Source organism: Nycticebus coucang, chromosome 4 (genome assembly GCF_027406575.1).
Source record: "Nycticebus coucang isolate mNycCou1 chromosome 4, mNycCou1.pri, whole genome shotgun sequence".
NCBI classification, from domain to species: Eukaryota; Metazoa; Chordata; class Mammalia; order Primates; family Lorisidae; genus Nycticebus; species Nycticebus coucang.
Genome location: NC_069783.1, coordinates 26,558,344 through 26,584,609, shown reverse-complemented (window position 1 = coordinate 26,584,609; position 26,266 = coordinate 26,558,344). Strand labels below are relative to the sequence as shown.

Genomic DNA, 26,266 nt, shown 5'->3' with positions numbered 1-26,266 from the left:
CATCTTCAGAAATTGGACAACAGATAAAGCCAGTGAAAGCATTGGGGACCTATTCTGCTGCAGAGAGAGTGTCTCCTGCCACTTCCTATCAGCAGAGGCCTGCCCCGGTGTCCCCTGTCCTGGGGCTCCCTCCCACTGCCGGCCTCTCAGCACCTCCAGGACAGTTTTCCTCCCTGGGGTAGGCTGGGAACAGACGTGCGGAGCATGGCTCACACCCAGGCCCCACGCCTGCTGGCGGGATCTGTTTGCATAGGGTCATCTGGTTTCAATCCAGTGAAATCTTAAAACTTTCCATGGGAATGTCTTCTGCTTTAAGCTCCTCCTGGATGGGCAGGGTGCACTCAGCTGAGCTGGCTGTGAGCTTCTGGCCTGCTACTGGTGCACTTGCCACCCCAGCAGGCTAGCGCAGCAGCAGAGGGGCACCTAGGACCTCGGCCCAGCTGTGCCTGGGACTTGCCCGAGGATGTTAAACAATCTCTTCTATCTGGGCCTCAGTCTCCCGCTCTGTACAGCCTGGGGTTGTTAGAGGGAGCCTGGGTTCCGATCTGGCACCACCCCTTAGTTAAGTATGTGACTTCAGAAAGGTTCCTCAGCGTGCTGGGCTTTAGTTCCTTCATAGGCAACATGGAATAAGTTGGATTGTTGGCATCACATGAGCTGCTGGCTGGGAAGTGTCTAGCACAGTGTTTGGGATATGGCAAAGGCTGTACTTGGGGCTCGGTTTTACAGATCCATAATTTCTTCTTGGAAATCCATGGTCATATGTATTTTAGAAAGTTAACATCACACACATTCTAATACCATACACAATCCAGTCAGGACTGGGGCAGCCACCCTCATGATCAAACACACTAATATTTCCTCATTGAAAATATGTGAATATTTACCCTAAGTGGGAAAAGTAGGTTACAAATAATCTCATGTGATTAGACAAGGTTTTGCTAAATAAATTATGGGGGAAAAAAACACACTGGATTTTCAGAGCTTTGGAGAGCTAGGAATTGTGGGCAAGAGTCTGGGGACCTGTATTGTTATTATAAATGTGTGTTTAGGAAGGACTGGTGCTCCCCTCTGCCAGAGGGAGCAGGGTAGGCACGCTGCGGAGAGGGGTAGCCTCTCCCTCTAGGCTCAGCACCCATGGGGGTTGGGCTTGGCAAATAGACAGCATCCCTGGGTGAAAAAAAAAAAAAAGGCATCCCTTCCTTTGGGAAGGCAGAGCCACACCAGCAAGCCTCACATCCTAACAGGGTGGCCCTGCAGGTTGACAGGCACTGGTGGGCTGGAATCACCCTCACCCCATGTGGACGCTCTGAAAGCCCGCCTGCATCTAAAGGGTCACAAGGACAGTAGGGTGTCCATAGCGTGGAGCTCTGGAAGGAGCTCCTTCAGGCCAGGCATCTAGCGAGAGTCACTTGAGGCTGAGCAGCTCCCTGGGCCACGATTTCTGAGCTGCTTCCTCCCCTGCCCTCCCCTCTGCTCACTTGAGCCAAGGGGCTCAGGCTCAGGGCTGTGTGGGGAGGATAGAATGAGCTCCTTTCATCTTAGAGTCAGAATCAGAGTGAGAAGTCTGGGCTGGTTGTCCCCTGGGGTCATTTTGTCCTCCCCTGACCCTATAGAGGGGGTGCAGTGCCCCAGACATCACAGCAGAGCTTTAGCATTTACAAAGCACTCCCACAGACTCCCATCTGATGTTCACCTTCACCCTCCGTTGTGATAAAACCAGGGCTCAAAGGTGAAGCCACTTGCTGAGGTGCTCGGCAGAGCCCACCTTCCCGACCGCCTGTTCAGTGCCCTCCTCCCTGCACCTTTCTGCTCTGGGGCAACCACATCTCCCTGGTGGCCTCCTAGGGACACATTCCCTGCTGGCTGCTGACAGTGCTGGGAGCAAACATCTAGCAAAGGCGGGTCCAGAGAAGACGAGAAGGTCCATGAGCCTGGGTGGGACCAGCTGCTGCTGGGGACTGTGTCCTCTGCCTCCTCCACATGTGGCTTGGGGAAGTCCCCCTCTAGGGTGCCTGAGGATTAAATACACCTCAGCTAATAATAAAATACAAAGAGAGACACGAAGACAGCCAGGTGGATGAAGGAGGTTAATGCTTATAAAGTGCTTTGAGCCCCTGGAAGAAAGGAGACGCCAAACAGAGAGCCCCATTCCCGCTCTCAGTCAGCCGTTGGCTGAGCCTCGGCGTGGAAGAAGAGGAGGAGGAGGAGGCGGCCCAGGCCCAGACGGGTGTTGGGATCAGCCATGGATGACGGTCTGGCGGCCTGCACAGACCTGGGAGGCTAGCAGGGATAGCTGCTGCCCACCCGAGCTGCTTGGAAAAACATTCCCATTCTTCAGGGGGCTTGCTGGGCTGGCTGAGGCGGTGCACGGGGTGGGGTATCTCTGGAGGCAGGTCAGTCTTCCTCAAGAGCTACCCTTGGCAGAGGGCAGTCACCTCCACATGTCCATAGCCCATGGCATCAGTGCAGAAGCTGGGCTGGACACTGGCATGGAGTTCAGGTGGGGGGTCTTGCCCTAGAACACACAGCCCACGTGACAAACTGGGGTTCTGGCTTGTGTGTGGTGTAACCTCTCTGGCTTCAGGCACACAGCAGGGTGGGGAAGCCACCAGGCCCACCAGGACTCAGAGCCGGGGCCAGGTACTCTGAGGAGCTGAGTGCTGGACCATTCAGAGGCCCCACGTGGGGCAAGGGCAGGCTCAGGGGACTCAACAGGGCTGGGGACCAAGATTAGGGGTAAGTGGCCATTATAGGAACAAGTACCATGTAAGCAAATAGCCTTGGGAGCTGGACCAGTCTCTGGAAACCAAAGCAGAATCTCCAGCAGCTCCCAGGCCGGTGGGAGGAGAGGAAGTGAGCCCCAGGCCATGCCAACGTGCCCTCCTGCCCCTGAGCTTAGAGTGGCTCTGTGACCCTCCCAGCTGCAGCCACTCTGAGTCAGCCAGGGGTTCTTTCCAGGACAAGGCAAGGAATGCAAGTCAGCCCAGCAGGTAACCTCTGTGGGCTTGTGGGCAAATTGGAAAGGGGGCGCAGGCTGCCGTCCCAGGCCCAGGTTTGCTGAGCTGATGGGTGGCTATGTTTTCACCCCCTTCTGCCTGTCCCATGTACAAGGGTGCCCATGTCCAACTCACCTTCCTCACTGTGCAGGGTGGCCCTGACCTGCCCTCCTCCTAACCCTGACCCCCTGTCCCATGAGGCAAGCCATCCTGCTTGGGTCCTGCCTCACTGAGGTCACAAGGCAGATCGGGTTTCAGTCTCAGTTCTGAGTCCCTGACCCTCTCTGGGCCTCAGTTTATGTACCAGTTTTGCATTGGACTAGACAGTCTTGGTGGCCCTAGATGCTTGGACATTGGGTGATCACTGATAAATGCCAGTGTGAAGGTTACCCACCACCCTGAAGGGCCCCACCTGCCTTTTGCCCAGAGAAGCAGGAACAGAGCCCCAAGGATGGAGCCACAGCCAGGAGGAAGGCAGAGATGGTGTTGAGGGCATGGGGTAAAGAAGGGCCAGACTCGGGGCCCTTCCCCATGGCCTGGGCCTGCTGGGTCCCCAGAGATGCCTCAGGAAGGACAACAGCCCTGGCTGGAATGGGTGTGGCCCCCTCTCATCCACTCGGCCCTACACCCACACATTCCCGTCTTGGGGCCTGCTGAGGTGGCCTGGCCCACGAGGACTGCTGTTAGTCCTAGCAATGCCTGTCAGGAGCCATGGGGCTGCACTATTGAACCTCATTTTCCTCGTCTGGAAAATGGGGACACAGAATTTTACCTTTTAGGGTGGTCACAAGAGCAAGAGATGATGTGGATAAGGATCTTGACCACTTGCTAACACAGTGGACACTCAAGAGTCATTGACATTGTCATCATCTGACTGATGGGCCCAGTTACCCTCCTGGCCCAGCTTACCCCCTGCACTGGGTCAGTCTCTCCCTGTTTCTGCTTGACAGAGCCCATGGTCCTTGGAGAGTTGCCTCTACAGTTTACATGCTCTTATCCCCTAACTGGGGTCTTCTCCAGAGCCCTTTTCACAACATTGCCAGAGGCTCTCCCTCTTCTGGAACTTCCCTGCAACTTAGTTGCTTCTCTCTGTGGGTCCTTGAGTGGCCAGGTCTGATGCCCCTTAGGGGTGGTTTCTCCATGCCCCACATGGTGTCAGGCACAGTAGGAATTCCAGAACAGGGCGGAATGCCCAGGTGGCCCCGTTCAAAGCAGCAGCCCACTGAGGCTGGTGGCTGGAGCCTTCCCAGGAAGGCTCAGAAGCACCTCAGGGACATACCGGGCCCTTGGCTAATGTCTTGGTCCAGAGTGAGCCTGGCTAGTCACTGAGGCTGTGGGCTGCCTCTCGCAGCCTGCCGTACTGGCCAGGTTTGCCTGGGCTAGAGTTAGCGGTAAGCTGAGGGCCCCTTTGTAGCAGTAAGGGTAGTAAGAGCAGCTCCCAGCCTCCGGATATTTACTATATCCCAGGCACGCTATAGCCATTATCTCCCCATCAGCACAACCTGCCTGTGAGGTGGGAGTTATTATCATTCCCATTTTAAAGACAAACTAAGTTCTGAGAGGTGATGGTCAGGTAGTCAGTAAATGGCTTAGCAAGGATTTTATTTCTCTTGTGCTCCAGACCTGGGCTTACAACTTTGACTGTTTGCTGCTTCCCCTCCAGCCCCACGGGTCTGGGCTGTGTTTGGGCCAAGTCCCCAGCCTCCCAGCTGCCCTGGCAGGCAAGAGGCAGGCGAGGAGGGCGGGCGTCCCACCTTCCCTGAGGCTCTGACACTGAAGGCAGCTCCTCCCCACCTCACCCAAGCGTCTGTACTCCCAGAGCCCTGCGTGTCCTCCTAGTTGTGCGGGCTGGCATCCATACTGTGGCTTCCTTGGCACTCCGTGCCTGCTGCTCTCAAGCACGAGGGGCTGCTTCCCAGATGTTTCTTGTTTTCAACTCTTGCCATTCATCCCTTCCTGGTGCCAACTGCCCCCTTCCCAAGGTGCGATTCTTCAAAAGTTGTGAGCCTAAGCCCTCTCTACCCTCTGCTGGCAGACTCTCCACCACCACACTGATGAGCTTCCCTTAACTGCCACCACTATCCCCTGCTCACAGGCCTTCAGGGGCTCCCTATTTCCCCTGCAGCAGATGGCCCTCTCATGGGACAACAGCTGATGGCCTCCCTTCTCATGCCCACCCTCAGCTCAGCCTGGAGGCTCAGCGCCCTCCTCACTGCAGGCACCTACCTCCGTGCTCCTTCCACCACCCCGCGGAATATTCCAGCATGCTCGCTCATTTCCCCGATCTGTAGTCTTTGAGGCATGTGTGAGCTGACAGCCATCATCACACTGGTTTCTTGCTGTTGTTTGCTCACTGAACACCTTATTTTTAGTTTGGTCCATGTGCCTTTCCTACAGAAAATTATAAGTAATTGTTTATAGGCTATTTTTCTAATAGGGAAAATCAAGAAATAATAGCCAAAGCCGAAGGAGGTGGTATTTGAACTATGGAAAAATAGCAGGTAGAGTCCCTAAAGATGGGTGTGAAGACTAGCAAGGTGCCGAACACTAGGAAATAAAGTTGGACAAAGCACCCAACAGGATCCAGAATTGTTTTATATTGTTTTCAAACATGAATAGGAAAGACCGGAAGGAAACCCCTTTATTCCTCAGACTTTGGTGGGGATATAATTTCCTGCCCCAGAATAGGTACAAAATATTTGCTGGACGCTGTTAAACACCTACACACTGGTCATGGTCGGGGGATTGAGGCGGGAGGGGAGTCTGCTCTGCTTGTTCCATGGAAGAAAGGTCCTGTACTAACCATTTGCTGGAAGTGACGTGGGCAGGTTGGAGGCCTGCTGCTGGCTATGACACCTGCTAGGAGCCCACCTTCCAGGAGGTGTCTACCTCTGCTGACCTAGTGCCCAGGTGGCAAAGCTTTCAGGAGGGCTCACTGTGGGCCTTCCCAGGCACCTGGGGGCTCTGCTCGCCTGCCTCAGGCAGATCTGTCCTGAGAGCTGAGTGGGGGGGGACGGTGGCCCCCTGCGTGCACCTCTCCACTGTTCTCCCTTCCACCTCACAGGCCGGAGCCGGGGCAGCTTCCAAGGGCCTGCTGAGGCTGGGAGCGCAGGCAGGATGGGCGTCAGAACCCATTTCCTTTGCAGTTCGTGGTTATTTTCACCATGTCCGCAGGGCACCTGCAATAGGCCGTCACCCTGGTCTGGCAGCAGCGGAGACTCGGTGTTACTCGGTGGCAGTAGCAAACTGCTTACGTTTCTACATGCTGTAACCTTTCAGGTCCCCAGGTATCCCCGAACCTTATCTGCCTTGTTCTCAGCACAGCTCAGAGGCAGGCCCAGCCCTCTGCAGATGAGGAGCTTGGGCTCAGGGAAGGTCCCCTGGGCTAGAGAGCGGCCAGCCGTGACTCAGGCCCAGTCTCCTTGCTTCTCGGTGCTCTCCCTGCCATCTCCTCTGCACGTTCTGGATGCAGGGACACTGTTGAGTGGGTTTTTGAAGGGCCAGCCAGGCCCACAGCCTGGGGGGCGGGGAGGGGGCGGGCTGGGAAGGGGCAGGCGCGGCCCTTCCACTGGCCTCCAAGTCTTGGTTCCGATACCACCCCTCACAGGCCTTCCCTGCCCAGCCTGGCCACCGTGTGTGCCCGGCCTGCCTGCGGTGCTCTCTTCCCTCCTAGGTAGCGTCCAGTGCGGTGTGTATCCTGCCTGTGCTGTCTCCACACGGGAACAGAAGCCCCACGAAAGCAGGGGTTACTGCATTTTATTTGCTATCTCCAGTGTCCAGAGCAGTGCCTGCCCTCCAGTAGGTGCTCAGTATATCACTGGGTGCATAAGAGCTGGGTCCTCAGTGTTCCACAGCCCTGAGGGACGTCACCAGGAAGCTGAACCTCTGCAATGAAGCAAGGGGGCCAAGAGGCAGAAACTATGCCCAGCAGCCCCGCCTCCAGGAAGCCCTCCGATTCGCTTGAGCTGGACGTGACCAGTGGGGTCTGATGCTCTCTAAGGTGGCAGGGCTGTGTACTTGCCTTCTCTTCCTGGCCCTTCAGGGCAGGGCTGGGTTTATGCTCCATACAACCCCAGTGCCAGGATTGGAGTTGGGTGCTTAACACATGGGTCAAGTACATTGATCCCTGCTGCTCCTGGAAGCAACTCCCACCAGCAGCACTTAGCAAAGTCCGTGTGAACGTGTGTGGAATGGAGGACCTGCTGCCTGCTAAGCGCTGCTTTGCTCTTCAACTTCACATTGGTGCCCTGTCCTTTCGGACTTGTCAGAGCCCAGCCTTGGAGGCTCACCTGTGTCTGCTCACACTAGGCCCACCTTACTCAAGGCCTTTTGGCTCCAGGATGCCTTGACTCTTCCTCTTACAGCCTCTGAAGGCCTGGCTGCTCTTCCATGAGTGTGGGACACTCAGCAATGTCTCCAGACCACAGAGACAATACCCTCTCCAGCCCTGGAAACCCTGCTTCTCACTCTGAGCTGCCTGATGGGGCGGTGAGTGGGCCCTGCCTGGGAAAGATGGGCTGCTAGAGGCAGCTGCACCTCTTCCTAGCTGTGGGTGGTCACACTGTGCTCACCCTGCTTCTCCAGACAGCAGGGACGGCCCTAGCCCTGGGCCTGGCCCGAAGCAGGTCAGTAAAGCTGCAGTTTAGGGCCTGTGGCCGACGTCAGGTTTTAAAGAAGCCTGCTGTTTATCGTGTTTACCATAGAGGAAGGCCTGCTGCCCGCTGTCGTACCTCCGGCCTCACTAGGCTCCTGCCCGAGGCTGTTGATCTGTGCACCCCTCCTCTCCTCCTGAGCACCACCCCAGCCAGCATGTCCTGAGCATCTTGACCTGGCGTCCCTAACATCTAACTTCTATTAAGTGCCCAGGACTCCTTATTTCCGAAGGTTTTGTTTATTAGGCCACATTTACTACATAATCACTCCTTTCTTCCTTTTAACCGATGACTCCTATACCTGCCGACTTCATCTCAGTGTCCCCCTCCTTGACCCTTTCTTACTCCTTTCCTTCCATTCCCTGCCCTGAGTGTCAACTGATCTCCCTCCCCCAACCCCTTTTTGCCTCTCATGCTCTGGTACTCTTGTCGGGGTCACTCTCTCCTCCAGGGTCAAGGAGCAACTTGTGTAAAATCTACTAGGCGAGGTGGGGATTTTTGAGCACACACTGTGCTCCGGGCCAGGCCCTGCTGTCAGCACTGCAGGTCTTGTCACTCAATGCCCTAGCTCGCCCCAGCCCTTCTGCCTGCCTGGGAGGCTGTGGGTGCCCCCCGTTGCGGAGGACACTGAGATGAGGTTTCTTGCTCAAGTTCAACACACCTAGGAATGGTGAGCAAGAATTTGACTCAGACAGGCTAGCTCTGGATCCCATGGGGCCCAACTCTGCCAACAAGCCAATTAGCTACGCATTTACCCTTGCAGAAGCAGGGCTCTGGTCTGTTCGGTGAAGGTGTGGAGCCCTGCTGGCCACAGGCTGCTGGCAATAGGAGTGGGTGAGGTTGGGGGTCACTGAACCCGGGTGATTGGGGTAGGAGTGGGCACGGCAGAGAAGCTCCCCAGATGGCAACTGGGGTGTCCCAGGGCTGGCAGAGTGGCGAGAGAACAGACAGAGGCAGCTGTCTGGGCTGTGCTGTCTGCAGCCCACGCACGCGAGAGCCACTGGTGGAGTCAGGATGAATCCTCCTCCCACCTGGTGTGTGTTGGAGCCCAGGTTGGGGGGGCATAGTCAGATTGGGGGATCAGAGTCATGTGCGGCTCTGACTGTGTGTACGTGTGCATGGCAAAGGAATGAACCCTTGTGGAGTCTCCCCTGGGGCGACCTGGCAGTGTGAGACTGACTGACCCTTGCCTCAGACCTCGTGTCCTCAGGCATGACATCAGTGCATGGTTATGCTGCTAAATGAGTCCAAGTCAAATTACTCCAGACGCCTACTTGAACTTCTGGACCCTGTTGACCCCGTCAAAGTTGACCCTGGGTTGGTGGCACTCTTACTCGGCAGACATTGCCTTACTCCAATGGTTCTTGGCCTTCCCAGGAAACGCGCTTATGCCTGCCTTTGGCTCCCTGCAGGAGTGGCCTGTCCTCATGCCCTGAAGGCTCAGAGGATCAAGGAGGCAACATGTGGGAACCATCACCCATAGCGCTTGAGAGGGGAGAGGGTGCTATCACTTGTGACACCCACCCACCACTTTATTTCTAGTTGGCACCTGGAATCCTCCTAACTTCTACCCTCTTGACACCTGTACAAACAGACAAAGGCAGCCAGGAGCTGGAGACTTCTGTTCCAGGGCACACGTGATATCACGGAGTGGAAAGGGACCAATTTTCTTGGGTGGCTGCTAAGCTGGCTCAAAGGACGCTTTCTAAAAAAGACATTTTTGTAATGAGGAGGCTTCTGTGGAGGGACTCTGCTCCATGGGGACTTGAAGAAGGGGTTGTTTCGGAGGAACATGAGTGTCTACCACACCGTCCATACCTGACTGGGCTCATCCTAAGCTGATGAGAAGACAGCTGGCCCAGAGAAGGGAGAGTCACTCCAGTCGCTCCTAGGTTGCTTGCGGGGCCATTTTATTGCCATGATTTATCACGACCCCAAGCAAGCATGACCTCTCAGACCTGTAAAGTGTGGTTCTTCCAAAGGGATCAGAATAGTGAAGGAGTAAATTCCACAACCCCCGTGGAAGGAGTTTTTTTCTTATTTAACCTGGAATCAGTTCACGGACCCTGGTGTCTTTGGTAATACTCTGGTAATTTTCCTTAATTGTAACAACTATTTTCATCTTGTTTTCCTCAGATTTTAGGCTGTTATTTCAACTAAGTGTGTTTTGGACTTTAACCTGAGACTATGAAGTCAGACTTCTTTCTCCAACTGTGGGCTGGCCCTGGTTCACCCATCTGAAAAGTTGTTATTTATATATATTTATATAATCATTTAGATATACCTAATCTTTGCAGCGTCCCTTGATTGGGTACCTGTAGATGCACAGAATTCCCTGGGCCATGTATGGCCTCGGACCCAGCTGACCAGTGCTGACTCCCTCTTCACGTGCTCTCGCCAGGCCCCACCACTCCAAGGAAAATGGCAAAATCAAGTGTACAAATACCTTACACGGGCCTTGTACACAGTAGATGCTCAATAAATCCCTTTTCTCTGGGGAAGCTGGATATCACAATGGAAAAAAAACAAAAAACAAAGGCACCTGGCTCATTGGTTTGTGAAACAAAACAGAGGAAGGGAGAGAAGGCAGGAAAGGAGGGGGAAGGGAATGAAAGTAGGATGTGTGAATGAGTAAGGAAACATGCCAGCTTCCTGTCCGGGTAAGTTATTTAATCTTCGGGGCTCAGTGTTTTTATCTGTAAAACAGACAATAACACTTACCTTTTTAGTTGTTGTGAGGATTGACTAAGGCAATGCACGCACCCAGCACCCTCTCCCACCCTGCTCTTCTAACGTGGACTCTGTCGGCACTGCACTTAAGCACCAGAGATGCACAAACAAAAGGGACTTCGTGTTTTTATTTTTAAAAGCATCCATGAATCAATGACGATGCTATTAATAGAATCAGCCAGATGTCTTATTACCAGTATGTGATGTTCTTAACACTCACGTTAAGAACTGTGGGACGGCCTGGTCCCCATGATGTGGGGCAGGTTCTGGGCTAGTTTTATTTATAGGCCTAGGCAAGAGGCAAACGGAATGAGGCTGTTTCACCGGCAAAGCTGACTCCAAAACAAGAGTCTGTAGCTGTCAGGAACCGAAACCGAGGGGAAGGCAAACGTGAACTCGCTGCTCTGATTTCCTTGACTGTGGGAAGGCAGCGGCCAGGGCGAATAAAGAGGTCACTGGGTTGTTTCTTCTCCTGCCCTGCCTAGAGTCCTGCTGAGAGCTGAAGCAAGACCAGCGTTGGGGGTGGGGATGGGAACTCCCACAAATACCTCTCCTCTCTCATTCGCTAAAACTCAGGATGACTAATCATTTTGTCTTCCTGGCAATCCAGACAGAGTCATTCTTCCAAAGGCCACATTCATTTGTAGGACTTTTTAACAGGAGCATTCTGACGTTTTAGAAAAAGGTCAAAGTCAACATCAGAAAATCCTTCTTCTGGTCTGTAATATAATAACGATGGCCATTATTCATCAGATGGTATCGTATGCCAAAGCACTATGGTATGGTACCATATGCCAAGCACTATTGGTGCCTATGTACTTTTCTTATTTAATTCTCACAATCCTGAGAGGCAGGTATTTATTCCCACTTTATAGATGAGGATCTCAAAACTCAGATCAAGTAAAGACACACAGTGGAGCCAGCTCCACCCAGCAAAAGCTCCCAGGGTGAGCCTCCCTGCTCCTCCCAACTCTGTGTTCAGTGACCTCATTTGGTGTCTTGGAATTGGTCATGGTGAGAGTTTTTACCCCATGGAAATTGGCAAAAAATACAATTCAGGGTTCCTCCCACGTATTTTTAAATTCACAGGGTACCTGGTTGTTAAATATTTACCAGCTACTAAGTGGGCAGTGCCAGGATTCAAATATGTCTTTCTTGTCCTTAAGCCCACACTTTTTCCAGTTCAAGTCTCCAAAAGAAAATGGGCTTTCACAGGGCACCACCTGGCTGTAGAAAGTGGGTGCTCAGGAAGCAGGTGACCACTGACCGATCAGGTCCTCTTGTCTCTCCTCCCTGGGGCCTCACAGGAGAGGCCCAATCATATCCAAGTATTACTAGTAAACACATTTAAGTCCTTTCCTTGTCAGTGCTAAGCTAAAGATTGAACTTAAATTACAAGGGCTGAGTAAGCTGGAGACAGGATTTACGAGGTAATAATAATGTGCTCTCATATACAGCACTTTTCATCTTCAAAGCACTTTATAGCCATTTACTAATTATTCCTGGGCTGCACTCTGTGTGCTATGACAATGCTTGATGATGGACTGAACTAGCAAGAAGTATTTAAAAATACACAGGTGCCTGCCACCATTTTTAAGTGCCACTTGCCCCTGTTGCTGTCAGGGAGTTAAGAGATAAAGCCGCACAAACTCTGGTGTTTGAATCCCTGGCGCTTGAAATATGAAGTGGTTATTGTTACGCTGTGTTGCTGAGTTCCTCCTAAGAAAATCAACCCAAATCCTCCCCCTGAGGCAAGGGAGCTGAAAGCCTTTTAAAAAATTATATAATCTCCATCCTCACAAACCTATACTTAGTACTTCATCCTTTGCTGGGAAAGAAAACCTAAGTTTCAGTCTGTTTACTAGACTGCGGCCTTACATGAGAAGTAGCCCTGGATCAGGAGCCAGGCCCTGGGTTGAGCCCTGGCTCTGGCTCTGGCTGGCTGGTGACCAGGGGTAACTCACTCAGCCTCTCTTGTTCTCTGTGTCCTCATCTGTGGAGCAGGAGCACATCACACCACTTGCTCATGTCACAGCTCTGCTGTAAAGGTGTGACAGTACTTCTGAGTTAGGCTGTGCCTGCTTCACGGATTATCTGGCCTAGGGGAGGACTGGGGGACCCCAAAGGTCAGCAGTGCAGGAGGCAGCATTCCCAGGTCCCATTGCCCACTGCTGTCATCACAGATGAATGGCTATTTGAAATGCTGAGGTCCAGTCCATGTGACCTCACCCCACCCCACAATACCAACCACCCTCTGCTGGGACTGGGGCTGGGAACCCCTGAAGCCAGCCTGGGCTCAATGAACTCCTGGCACTGTAGGCAGCAGAGCCCAACCTGTGCCCTGCTATGGGGGAGGTGGCCACAGTGATCCTAAGTGACTGAGCCATGAACCCTTGGAGAGAGATGGAGCATGGTGCCCAGGGGCCCTGAGCACAGGGCACCTTCCTAGACCGGCGGGGTCAGAGGAGACTCTGGAGTAGTCAGTTGGCTTAGTGGGTCATGATCATTCGCTCAGAGATCACCTGGGAGAGTTTTATCAAAATCCAGATGGTTAAGCCCTAGCTAGTGAAATTCAGATTCAACAGGCCCACAGTTGGGGGGTGGGGGGGAGAGGCCAAAGAAGCAGTTCCTAAAAACAGCTCCCACGGTGATTTTGATGAGCTGACTCCATAATCTAGTCCACCTCCTCTGAGTATTACAGACAGGAAAGGACTTACTCAAGGTCACACAGCTGGTTAATGGCAGGGCCGGGCTGGGCTGTGGACACAGATACTAGACTGTTCTCTGTCCTGGGAATTCCCAAGGTTTCAGGGCAGAGGCAAAGTACTCACTCAATGAAAGAACCCACATTGGGCAGCCCTCTGGCTGGTAACCAAGCAGGGAGGTCTGGCCGAGCTGTTCCCAGCCTCTGAGAACATCTCTGGGTGCCAGAGAATATAGACAGGAGTGGTGCTCCTTTCTGGTCCTCACAAGGGCCAATAGTAAAACTAGGATCCCAGAGCCACAGGGGGGAACTGAGGAACAAGTGAGAGACCCAATTACATGGTGTGTGTGCCCTGCAGGAGGGGCTGAGGTGAGGCCCTCACAATGTGGAGGCTGGCTGGCGACAGAGCCAGCACAGGTTGGCTGTGGCTTCTCTTACCTGTGGGGCCTATTTCCCATAGCTGAAAGCCTTCCAAGTGGGACCATGCTAAACCAAACTGTAAATCTTGTGAAGTGGTCAGGTTGACTGCAGCCAACTTGTGTTTCAGCTAAGGGAAGCTGTGTGTTGGTGGAAAGAGGCCTAGCTCCAATTCCCAGTTTTGCTCCTAACTTGAGAGCTTCTTTAGCTCTTGGGCCTAATTCTGTCCTCTGTGCAGTGAAGGGAGGATAGGGGATGGTGGAGGAAACACGGTAACTTCTGAGGCCCCTTCTGGCTCTGATAATCTTTACATCTAGAAAAGACAGAGCTTCCTCAGTATATCTTCCCCAGCTTTGCTCCAGGCTGGCTACCAAGAACCCCTAACCCCACCCTCACCCTAAGCCCCCGCCGCCAGGCTTGAGCCCGGTTAGCAGATATGCATACCAGTGACAACCCATGATACCCACCTTTGTCTTTCAGGTGTAATTCACACAGGGCTGTACAAACCCAAAGAGCTCTCCTATCAGCCTAGGGACTGGGGGATGGAGAGAGGGAAGAAGAGAACAGTGGCGCATTCGCCAAACTTTAATAACTGCCTACTGTATACAGATGTGCTGGACACATGGTGCCCATATAGGAGCTAAAGGGTAGGGGTGAAGGAGTAAGGATGGTGGTTGTTGGTGGTGAAGGGGCAAGAGTGGTGAAGGGGTAGGAGGTGGGTGGTGGGTGGTATGGTGGTGGTAGTGAAGGGGCAAGGGTGGTGGGTGGTGGTGGGGGTGAGGGTGGTGGATGATGGTGGTGAAGGGGTAAGGGTGGGGGGCTGGGGTGGTGCTAGAACCCATTTGTTCCTAAGCTCCAGCCTTGGGCCAGGCTGGGTAATTGGCTGAAACCCTGCAGATGGTCAGACTCATTCAGGAAACTCCTCTTTTTAATGATGAATGGCTCCAAATGGGAAGATATTGGGGCATAACACACATACACACACACACACACACACACACACACACACACACTCTCTCTCTCTCTCTCTACTAGTTTCAGGGGGAAAAACAAAGCCAAGGGGTATTAAATCTTAAAACTTGGAGTCTCCGAGACAAAGGCGTTGGAAGAAGGGTGTGTACATTTCTGACGTCTTACTTTCCCTGGAAAATTACTGCATCATGATTTATGAGTTTATTTATTTCAATTAGGAAATATAATAAAGGAAAGAAAAAAAGTGAGGGGCTCTAGGATTTTGGTGCTGTCAGCCAGCTCAAGGAGGGGCTCCGGCAGTCGGGGCTGTCTGGGCCATGCAAAGCTGCTGTGTGAATGAAGCGCTGCCAGGAGGACATTCCCAGGGGCTTCCAGGAAGCAGCGTGTGTGCTGACACGCAAGTGGACAGAGCAGTCTGGCTGGCCACCTCTCAAGACTGGTGTTTCCTAGAGCTTTCCATTGGCAAAAGCTGCCTCCTGGAACTGAGGGACAAAGGTTTTGAAATAAGCCCTGGTGGGAAAGAGAGGGAGAAAAAAATTGTGGTTAGCACAAACAACTTGAAAAAGTGCAACTCAGAGCTTTCAACCTAACTCAGAACAGTTGTTATTTATTGTTCATGTATCTTGGGTTGCATTTTCCTTCTCTGCCAATGCAAAAGCCCTCTGGATTTTTCCAAGGGTGGTGCATGCAGCTCACTACCCTGGTGTCTCGTGGATATTTAAAGGGCCTTTACACAGCCCTTCTTGGCTGCCAACTCCTATCAGACTTCAGTACCTAGGTCCTGCTGCCCTTGCCCAGGACAGAGACAAGGGCCTGGTCCAAGCTACAAGACAGAGCATTTCCAAGTCAACCACCTCGTGGTTTTAGTGATCTGAAAAGCCAGGACGGTTGTATTTTCTACTCCACTGGACCTTTGATGTCAAAGACAAAGAGGGTCTAATAAGGATTTCTAAATGATCTATGGTCTCCATTTATTTCCAAACACATATGCAGTCTGGCCTCTTGGAAAGAAAGCCAGGCTGGGTATGAAGAGAGCCTTCCCCGGTCAGCTGAAGACCAGGAGTAGGATCTGCGGAAGACCATTAGCCTTTCCTGCCCCCAGGTTTCTAATCTGTAGAAACAGGGCACATTTTACATCAGGCGATGTGCATTCACTAAGCTTACACTGAGCCTGGCATTCTCTGAGGTGTCCCAGATGTGGGCCCTGCCACACGAGATCAGTTTAGAGGATGAGACAGATGCATGAGTGACACCCAGCTGGGTGGTAAGGGCACCTATGTAGGAACTGCAGGCATCAGTCTGGGCAGCCAGGGAAGGGGCGGTGGCGTGGGCATCACAGGCAGAGGCAGAGGTGTATTGTAAGCTTGGAATCAAAGCCCTGTTGGAACAAAAGGCGAGGTGGAGGGTGGGGATCGGGCTGGAGAAGCAGGGCAAGGCAATTGTGTGCCCTGGTCACTAGGCCCATTCACTACCCAGGTCCCACTCCCAAATAACCAAAGACACACCCTACATATTCAGCAATCTTATCTTCCTAGAATGGTGACAAGAACCAGGACAGGCCACCAAGAAGACCTCTCCTCCTCCACAAAGGCCCCATGTATCTCACCCTAAGGGAGCCTCCTAGCTGGTTTTGTTTAGAACGTGGCTCTTAAGAGCCTGACTCTCCAGGCTCCCAGTAGATCAGCAGCACCAGTTAGGTGTGGAAGAACTAACTCAAAGGCAGGAGGCAGATGTGCCGGTTTAGTGGGAAGCAGCAGTGCAGAACTACCAGCAAGAGGGGACAGAAAAGGGCTCAGGGGTCAGGGTGACATGACCAGGGGCCCTGCAGTATAGGGCAACGAGCCCCACACAACTAAGCAGGCTTTGGAGTCATCTCTGGTCAGAGCAAAGGCAGTGACTAATGACACCCAACTGCCCTTATACCCACCAAGTCAACTGTCACCCTCTTTCCAATTTGGCCATTTTGAAGGCTCTGGCTCTTTCTCAGTCCTAGCCTCTACCTGCCTCACTGCAGCATTTAAATGTCGGCTCCTCTCTCTGGAAGCTCTTTCCCTATAACTTCTGTGACATGCCATGTCATACCTTTCTCTTCCTCTCCTTCCCTCTCCTTCCACACTCCCAGGTGCCACTTTCCTTGGGCTCCTCCCTCTCTACTCTCCACTCCACTCTAGCAGAGCAAGGTCACAGTTACTCTCAGGCCTGCAGCAGAGCACTCCCCAGTCTGGTTGTCCAGCACTCCTTTCCCTCCCAAACTTCTAGCGTCACATTTCCAACCACCTGCAGGACAATCTGACCTGGATGTCATTCTGTAATTCAAACTAGTGTGTTCCAAGTGGATGTCTTCATCACTACTGGGTCTTTGAAAACGCTCTGGCCAGTCTGTGTGTCTATTACAAAACTCTCAGTTTCCCTCTCAACCAGTTTCCACTTCTTCCTAACCCCCTCCAGCTTCTCTGCCCCCTCTCCGTGTCCACCAAACCTCAGGGACACCTCCTGGCTTTCTGTCTTGTTATGTTTCAACAACTGCCACAGGAGTCTGCTTCTACCCTGGACACACGGGCACCTTTGTCTTTCTGTCATATCTATACTGATTTTCATAGAGTGCGAGTCGCTGTCCCTACCCTGACCAAGGTCTTCACATCCCCCAACATCTCAGCCTGGCATTGGATGACTCTCAATATCTGAGAGAAGCTAAAACAGCAAAGGATACTCTCCCCAGAAAAACTGCAGCTAAGACACCCCTCTGCACATGTCACATGCAACTGGGGATGTCACATATCCCCTAAGTCCATCCCTGGTTCAGTGTCTGCCTGCCTCTCCTCCCCCCCATCCACTCTGACCTCCCGCTCCTCCTGGCATGTGCTCGTGTTTAGGTCAAATGCCCTTGCTCCCCTCAGGTCTTCCCTGGTCACCAGGTTCTCTTCCTGCACACACCCCCTCTTTGTGCTTCTTCTGGGGCACCGGTCCCATGAGCATATATCTGGCCTGCTGGGCCACAGTGCTGTCCCCTGAAATGTGGGAGCACGCCCTGCTCTCAGCAACCTCCGCAGCTCAGGACGCTGTCCATACCTAGTGCTCAGCATGAAGCTCTGTGGCTTTAATGAATGTAACCCGACTGTAAGAACCAGTTACAGCATGTCTATTACAGGCTATTTAAGAGAAAAGTAACCCCAGATAGGTAACTAGTGTGATATTTAGGTACGGATGGAAATTTCAAACTATGCCATAATTAGTGAGAAAGAAAGAAAAAGCACTCCCTTGCATCCACTCCTGATCGACCCAGCCCTAAGCGAGCAGAACTGTCACCTTCTCTGGTTCTTAGGACCTTACACCTGTGCCACAATCGTCCTTAAGGGGGACTGTGATGAGGTAGAAAGAGCTATAGACTGAGGGGAGGCCAGGCAGGGCAATAAGCAGGTAAGCAGGGGCAATAAGCCCACCCTGATACGTTGCTTGTGTGGGACAATGTATGGGAAGGGACACTGTCATCTGTTGGCTGGCCCCCGGATGTGAGGGCCATTCATTCATCACATGTTTCAGCTGCTGCTACTTCCCCAGCAGTATGGAGGTGCTTCAGGGGGTCAGAGACAGACAGGCTGCTGCCAGCCTCCACCGCACAGGCCCTGCTGCACAAGGTGTGCTTGGAGCGTGACCCACCCAGTGCCACTTTGGAGGAGGGCAGAGTGGTGCCCCCTTCCCTAAGTTACAGGTTAGAGCATACTGTGGAGAGGCCGCAGTTAATCTGTACACTGCAGGCTCCCCGACTGCCTGATGGGCACGTGGTACAGCTGCTGCACTGACCTGGGGCTAGAATAGGTCCTGGGTGCTCTCCACACCCCCAAACCCCACCAGCCCCCAGCCCCAGAGTCACACTGGTCCTGAAACAAATCTCATTAGCTCAGTTTTTCCTTGGAAACTTCTAGGGGAAGGGGTTGCAATACTGCAAACTCCTTGCACAAAAAGGAGCAAGAGGGAACATGCTTTAAAGGCAAGCTCTTTTCTTTTCAGAAAGTTCTAAAGTTTCCTGTTCTGTCCTGGGCTTTCCCTGCCAGGGCAAGCTGCATGCTGCCAAAGGGAAGCGTGGAGAGGGCTATTTAAAGGCACGAAGATGCTAGCAGCTGTTTCCAGTGAGTGCTTCTCAACTTGGAGCCTCATTAAGTCAGTTAGGGGAGGAGGTGGGGGGAAGGGGGGAAATGACAACTGGCTCCCACCCATTTATAGATTTTTTTAAAGCACTATCTTCATTTATTTCACTTTTTATCAGAGAAAATGAAAAGCTGCCCAGAATACAGATTGCTAATGGCACAAGATATCTGTCATCTTTTAGAAAATCTTTGACCCAAAGACAAAGTATGTGGTAAGCTTTAAAAATGTGTGTTATGGCGGTAGTGAGGTCTCCTCACCTCCCCATTAGCTGGGCAAGTGGGCCCTGCAGTCAAGCTCCTCGTTGCACTCACACTGGAAGGGAGTTTATTTTTAGACCAAATTAGAGCTCAGCATGCCTTCGGACAAAATGAAGTTCTGACCCTCTTCACTCATCTTGGCCCCTTTGCTCAGGGTTTCATAAAGTCATACCTCAGTCCAATCCCAGTATCAGGAGAACGAAACTTAAAGATTGGTAGGTTTTCTATGAATTCAGAGCAGAAGACAACCCTCAGCTCATAGGCATGGCAGGGGAAGGGCTAGACTGTCCTTGGACCAGGAGTCAGGGAACTGGAGTGCACAGTGGGTCTACTTTTCTGGGTTTTGGGCTAGGAATAAATCTCTTCCCTTTTTCTTGGCTTTGGAGCTGGGCTGATGATCCCAAGGCCTGCAGGCAGCAGGACGTGAAGGATGGGTAGTGTAGTACAGGCCAGGCTGGGCTCAGGGCCTGGCCATGCCTCTTTGTAGCTGGATCACTTGGGCAAGTGACTTCAGCTTTCATTTCTTCATCTATAAAGTGGGAATAACTGTGCCGACCTTAAAGGGTTCTTGTGAGGATTAAATGAGATGGTCCACGTAAGCAGGTGGCCTGGTACCTGGCACAGTAGAAGATCAACAGATATCAACTCTTACCATGCGTACCAAGGTGGGCCCCGGGGGGGAGTCTCTGAGTCTGTGGAAATAGCCAGAAGCACATGTGAGTACAGAAGAGGGAAACCCCACGTGGAAGGAGAGGTCCGAGGGTCCTTGTTCAGTTCATCCTTTGCTCTGTGGTGTCCTGGATCAGGCCCTTCTCTCTTATCAGATTGAACTGGCAGTTGGAGGCACAGATATGGCCACTCTCAGGATTGAGCACTTCACCGAGGTTATGATGACACTCTGCATCTTTTGAGACTCAGTTGAGATGTGCTTGTGGGGCACCTGTGGTACTGGGCCTCATTTGTCTTTGCCCAAGCCTGGAGGAATGCTCCTTGGGTGCAGTTTTGGTCAAAGGCTTAATCGTGAATAAGGTCATAGCTGTTGACCAGAGGGGTGTTTAAGAATCACGTGGCTCCGGCTACCACGACAAGGGTGTTAGCTGGCCCAGTTCTCAACCAAATCCCTGTCTGTCCAGGACAACATGGATGGTGAAGGGGAGGCAGTGGGGGGAGTGGAGAGAGCACTGAACCAAGAGGCAGAAGACTCACAGCTCTAATCCAGACTTTGGCTCGTTTTGTCATCTTGAACTGGGACTCAGTTTCCTCACCTATAGCAGGAAGATTTACACTTGATGACCTCTAAGTGTCACCCAGTTAAGGTCTGAGACATCTATGTGACCTTGAGGAAGACACTTAATCTTTTTTGTGTCTTGATTCTTCATCTGAGAGATTCAGACACTAGCGCCTATATTCAAGGAGGCTGTGAGTAGCACAGAAGTGTGTATACGGCAACGAGTCCAGGGCCCAACACATCACAGGTTTTAGTAGGTGGCAGCAGTGCCATAAAGCTGGTGGCAGTAGTAGTTACTATTTGGAAAATTTTCACAAACGGGGCAGGGTTAGTGAACACTGCAGAGCTCCAAGCAGAGGACTGTTCCTCTTGGCCATCCCTCTGCCATCTGCCCTAGGGCTTGGGGAGCTAGAGAGCTCATAACAAGATGACAGGGGCAACAATGCCTGGGACATTATGTAATTGCTGGGTTCTAGGGAAGGGGCTCTAGGGAGGCTGAAGATAGTGGAGAGAAGGAGCCATAGGGGGAATGCTCAGAGGCCTTGGGGTGGAGACTGGGAGGAATCTTTGCTCAACAGGTCTCATCAAAAGGGTTTCAGTCTACTGGAATTTATTAAACAGATCTTTTCAAAAGAATACAAATCCATAGAATTGGTATCTGAGAATATGAATCAATATTGCTTAAAAAAAATGAAAAACAAAAACAGAACATATAGCCCAAAGAGGTTGGGGACTCTGGAGAAACAGAGGGGACCACCTATAGGAGGTTAAGCTTTGCAAACTTGCCACCTGCCACACTGTGGAGTGTGGCGAGGATCGTGCTTCCCATTTTATAGGCCAGAAAACAGAAAACAGAAGCTTAAGTTAAAATACCTGTCCCATGTCACCCCACCCCTGGAGCGACTGGAGCCCAGTCATGTGGCTGAGACCTTGTGGTCCTACCGTCTTTAGTCTTCTTTACTTGGGACTTTTCATTTTGCAAGAGCCTAACACTCGTCTTCTTCCAAAACAGAACTTCAATTATGGAACTTAAAAATCCTTTTTTTTTTTTTTGACAATCATAAGATGAGCCTTACAATGTTTGCTAGAGTCAGGCCAATGTGGTGGTGGGGTGGGACAGGGCGAGAGAAGTGGTTCAGGGCATGACTCTAACTGTCAAGATCAAGGACATAAATCAAGTCAGAGGTCATTTTTGCAAAAAGAGGCAAGTTCCAAACATCTAAGGCTCATTGCTTTTTCTAGTTTTCTTCTGCAGCTGTGACTTCAACTAGCACATGTTTTTAATCAGTCATATGAAAACCGATTGTGGTCTGCAAATCAAAGCCATCCTGTAAATAGTGTAAGACAAGTCCCGCTAATCATGCCTCGTGGTCTTGCCTTGCCCTCACTGTCCTGAACTGCCGCTGTAAATACTGACTCACTCGGGGTTACTCTCCTCATGTCAAGGGTCATCCCTATAATGGGATCTCCACAAAATGACCTGGTCCTATTTCAATGCCCCCCACCCCAAGCTCTCCAGAGGTCCCATCATCTAACTGTGGGTGCCTCCATGGGCAAGCGACTGGCACGCTGGGAGCATGCTTTGTGGTTGTGCCTCAGGCATTGGCAGTCTGGCTCTCGGGTGTGGGCTTTAGGAACAAACAAGCGGTTGTAACTGGCTCACAGACACAGTCTTGCTGAATGTGCCAACCCTGCGCAGGACTGGTTTGTTTTCAGGGGTCCAAGCTTGCAAAACAAGGAAATGAACAGACCTGGGATGTGAGGGCTCGATGTCACACTGAGAACGTATCACATGTTCACAGCTTCAGGCTGAGGCCTTTCCCCCAGCTGGAACTCATCTTGTCTCTGCCCAACTTCACAGCATGCTGGGCCTCCAACCTCGGACCCAGCTAGGGTCTGCCTCGCATTTGAGATGTTTAGATTGGTGTCTAGACTATGTCTCACACACCTTGGCCTCCTCACCTGTGACAAAGCTGAGAACCGGTCTCAGTACATGTTAAATTAAATCAAATGCCATTTTAGGAGGACTTCAACAATGACCAACTGAGATCCATTTCTAGACATCAGAGTATTGGGATAAAATCTGGTTCCTGCTAAATTATAGGGTATTTTTAAATACTTACTAAAGCAATCAAAATTACGGGGTAGTCCTCTCTCCCTCTGAGGCCCTCTGAAACTTGGCCAGTTGCTTTGTGGTGAGAGCAGTCAGTCCCTGCAACTGCAGAAGCATCTCTGCTCTCCTGGCATCCCCTGGAGCAGCACTGGGAGAGGGCAAGGCCAGCTGGTTGGATGATAGGCAGGGACACGGTAGTCCCGGGGGCTCCTGAGCCTCCTCCGTCACAGGCCTGGCTTCCTCTTCTGGGGTCCAACCCAAGTACCGACTATTCTCCTCCACGTGCTGTAAACTCCCCGAGAGCAAGGCCCACTGGCCACATTCATCTGTCTTTGCAAGGCGGCCTTGAGTATAGTGCCCAACACACAGCAGCTCAGTAAACATTCCTCTAACAAATGTAAACGTTTGGCTCATTTAAAGATGTACTTTACAGTGACAGAATTTTGTAACAGAGAGAAACCTTGGAGGTCATACAGCCCAAATATTACAAGGGAGGGAAAACTGAGGGCCTGAAAAATTAAGATGGTCCTTCTGATACATCCATCAATTTCATGCATAAATAAATTAATACCTGCCCCCAAAGGGCTGACCTGAGGCCCTAGAGCTAATAGGTGGAGTTCGAACCAGTCTCTCCTGCCCCCAATCTCCTTCCTCTCAGGCTGATCCTGTTTCCTTCATAACTTCTCATCGGGGAGCAGAGATGCCTGATGAGAGGCAGGCATGGCACTGTGGCCATGAGGCTGCTGAGAAAGGCTGGGCCAGCTAGTGGGCTGGGGGCTAAGGGATGTGGTGTTGCCCCAGGCCTGTGTTCACTTGGTCTCCCCACCTGTGCCTGCCTGGTGTGCGTGGAGGGCAAGTCCTCTGCTTACTCTGCCCAGGTCTGCACAAGCAGGAGCTCAGCACAGGTCATGATGTGACAATGGGTGTCCGCAGAGGGTCCAGGGGTCTTGCCATAGTCTTGGTCAGGAAAAGGATGACTCCTGAAGCTCACCTGCTGGGGAGAAGCAGGTGGCCTGTCTGACTGAAGCCACTGAGTCACCATGAAGACCACAGATTACTCTCCACTTCTTAGTCAGCAAAAGGGGAAAAACCAGGGATGACCAGGCCTCAAGTGACACCCTAGCAGGGTGGCCAGGCCCCAAGAGACACCACAGCTGAGATGGTGCCTCAAGGTTTCCACTTAGTGTTGCTAGGCATCAGCGTTCACAGGAAAGTGCCAGATCCCCAGAGGACTGAGAACACTTAGAAAACCAACTCTTTGGGGACATACAATAATCTCTTCTCCAGAGAATCTGTCTAAGGCTTTGAACAGTCTCTCCCTGTAGATCTCAGCATCTAGAGGTTGCACATTGCTGCTCAGGCCCCTGCCTGCTGGCTTTTCAACACAGCCTTTGGTCACCCTGGAGCTCCAGGTATTCCCTCTCCTGGAGGGATGTTTACAGACAGCTCTTGACAATCTGGGGGGAGGGGCAGCAAGACCGCTATGGCCCCTCCTCTTTCACCCTAATCCCCCTCCCAGCTGAAAGAATGCCCCAGACACCTGGTTCCCAAAGAAGACACCTTTCTAATGCCGATGTCTTTTTATTGTTACAAAGGTTGAGAACCCCTGGCTTAACGGGAGAGGATGTTGAGGTGCAGTGGCCATCTGTAGACAATGGCCTTCAGTGGAGAAAGGAATTCTCACAGGGGAACTCCAGGCTCTGCTGGGGTTGGGATGTGGAAGTTCCATGCAGGCTGGCAGAGGGCAGACCTTGTGCCAGGTAGAGAGCCTGGTGGGTTCTCTGGAAAGTCCAGGGAGGAAACACAGGCACAAGAGACCCACCTGCTCTGTGGTCTGCAGGGTTCACTCCACGCTGGCTTAGGGCCATGCACATGCTGGCAGGAGGTCGTTCTGTAGCCCCAGCTGCCACTTACGGGGATTGGGGAGGAGGAAGAAAAGAAAGGAAGGGCACATACACAACATGGACAAATGACATCCACACACGGTGTAAAGCAAACTTGTTCAACTAGTGGGTTGGGTCCTGACCAGCATTAAAATAAAGTGAAATAAAATCGGAGGGCATCACCTGTGGCACTTTTGTTTTAATTATATACAGCAGATTAAGGAGTAAAATAAATGTATTGCTGTGGATTGTGGTAAACAAAAAAACAAGCAAACAAAAACAACTAAAACTGGTCTGGGAGGCACGGGGTACCAGGAAGGGAGGTGCCTACTTCATGCTGGCCATCATGCTATTTGTTTTCATCTGTAGTACTTTACATTTACTCCTCCTAACAGGCCTACTACTCGGTGAAGAGCTTCTATTTTTGTCAAAGAGAAACCTATGATTCAGAGGTGCCAAGTAACTTTTCTAAGATCACGCAGCTAACAGGTGACAACGCTATGTATGAATCCAAAGCTACTTAAATCTAAAGAGAACATTCTCTCCACGCTACCAGTGGAAAGAGTGATGGCAATTGATTTGGGAGACTTGGGCTCCACCTCCAGCTCCGCTGTATAACACTGAATCATTTTTGTTTTCTCTCCTACAAGACGAGGAAGTAAGATAGATGATTTCTAAAGTGTTTTCATTTGGTGATCTTCCACCCCCCCCAACCCTGTTTTAACTGTATTTTAGTCTCCTTCATTAAACCTTTCCTGGAATTGCCAACATCCCAGTGATGAACTTCAAGAGCTACTTACTGCCAACCCCCATTACCCCTACATTTGTTCTTACAAAACCCCAAATGGCCCACCCTCTGGTAAGTTTGTGTGTCTAGAGTTGTGGACTGGTACCATTAGCCCTCATCTAGGGACCCGCATTGGGTGGCTTTTCAGCAGAATTGTACTGTGATAATAACAGACAAAAGGGATGAACTTGACTTCCTTATTTCCCCATGTGGTTCCTGAAAGTACTAGGGCTACCCCGAGTGCCTGGGAGGAGGAAAAGGAATGTAAGAAGGGCGTGCACAACTCACCCAGGAGACACGAGAGGCACCATCAATGTTCTCTAAACAAAGAGCCCCGGAAGAGCAAAAGGGTACTCAGAAGGTTCCCTTAACGCAAAGGTCATGTGGCATCTTCAAATTCCCTGGGGAAGTTGAGAAGTAATACCTCTGTAAAGTGCTGCGGCACTTCTAAAATGGGTGGCATTAGAATCCTGACATAATGCAACTGTGGACTTGGGATGGGAGTCGAGGGCTGAGATTACTGCCTGCTTCTCACTTGTGATGCCACCTTGGGTAAATTACTTCACCTCTGTGGGCCCCAGATGCCACATTTGTAAAGTGAAGGGATGGTTTCTGAGTTTACTACTAGGTGTGATACACTATTATCCATCATTATTATTATTGCCTTGGTATTAATCCAACCACTTTAGCCAGAGACAGTTTCTTAAGTGGAAGTGGTAATTTAATAAATGACCTGTGCTTTGCTAGAGGGTCCCCTTCAAGAGCCTTAATAAGCATGATCAGAGGTATTGCACGCAGCTGGGGTTTCTATCTATATCCCCTTTGTTTCCAGATCTGACTTGGGACTCTAAGAATGATAGCCAGTATCTATTTGAACATGACCCTTCTGTTCTTCAAACCCGCAGACAACCAAACATGTCCAGATTCATGGATAGCTCCTGTGCAGTAACAGGGTGGTTCCTGCATCTGAACAGGGCCCTGGCCTCAGGCACATATAGACACTTGACTCCTAGAATGGCATGTTAACCCTGAATGGCAGCCGTGGGCTTTTACTTTCAGGATTATGGGCCAACTCCTTCTTACTACTACTGCTCTGGAACAACTGAAGCAGAATTTCTGCCTCAAGTTTGCTTTCTCGTCTACTTAGAACTATGTGGGGGCATCACCCAGCAGGCCAGACGTCTAGCCCCTTTAATGATAATAATAACAATTTACATTTATACAAGGCCTTTCATCGGGGATCTTAAAGTGTATCACAAACAATAATTAATTCCCTTTTGCAAGTCTGGGAGCCAAAATAGTAGGAGCCCCTTTACTTTGCAGGTAAAGGGTACTTTCCTGGGCCACGCAACATGCTGGGGGCCTCCCCACCTTCCCC

The 26,266-nt window shown here is 51.5% G+C and overlaps 1 protein-coding gene across 2 annotated transcripts in view; it reads right to left on the bottom strand.

Annotated features, from left to right (window-relative positions):
- Positions 1-14,545: 14,545 nt before the first annotated feature.
- The window catches only part of BABAM2 (BRISC and BRCA1 A complex member 2), a 474,143-nt gene continuing 462,422 nt past the window's right edge, over positions 14,546-26,266 (bottom strand). For both annotated transcript variants that reach the window (XM_053587206.1, XM_053587205.1), the window contains exon 12: positions 14,546-14,984. In XM_053587206.1, coding sequence (XP_053443181.1) covers positions 14,921-14,984 — 64 coding nt within the window. In that variant the 3' untranslated portion in view covers positions 14,546-14,920. The remainder of the gene's footprint in view (positions 14,985-26,266) is intronic.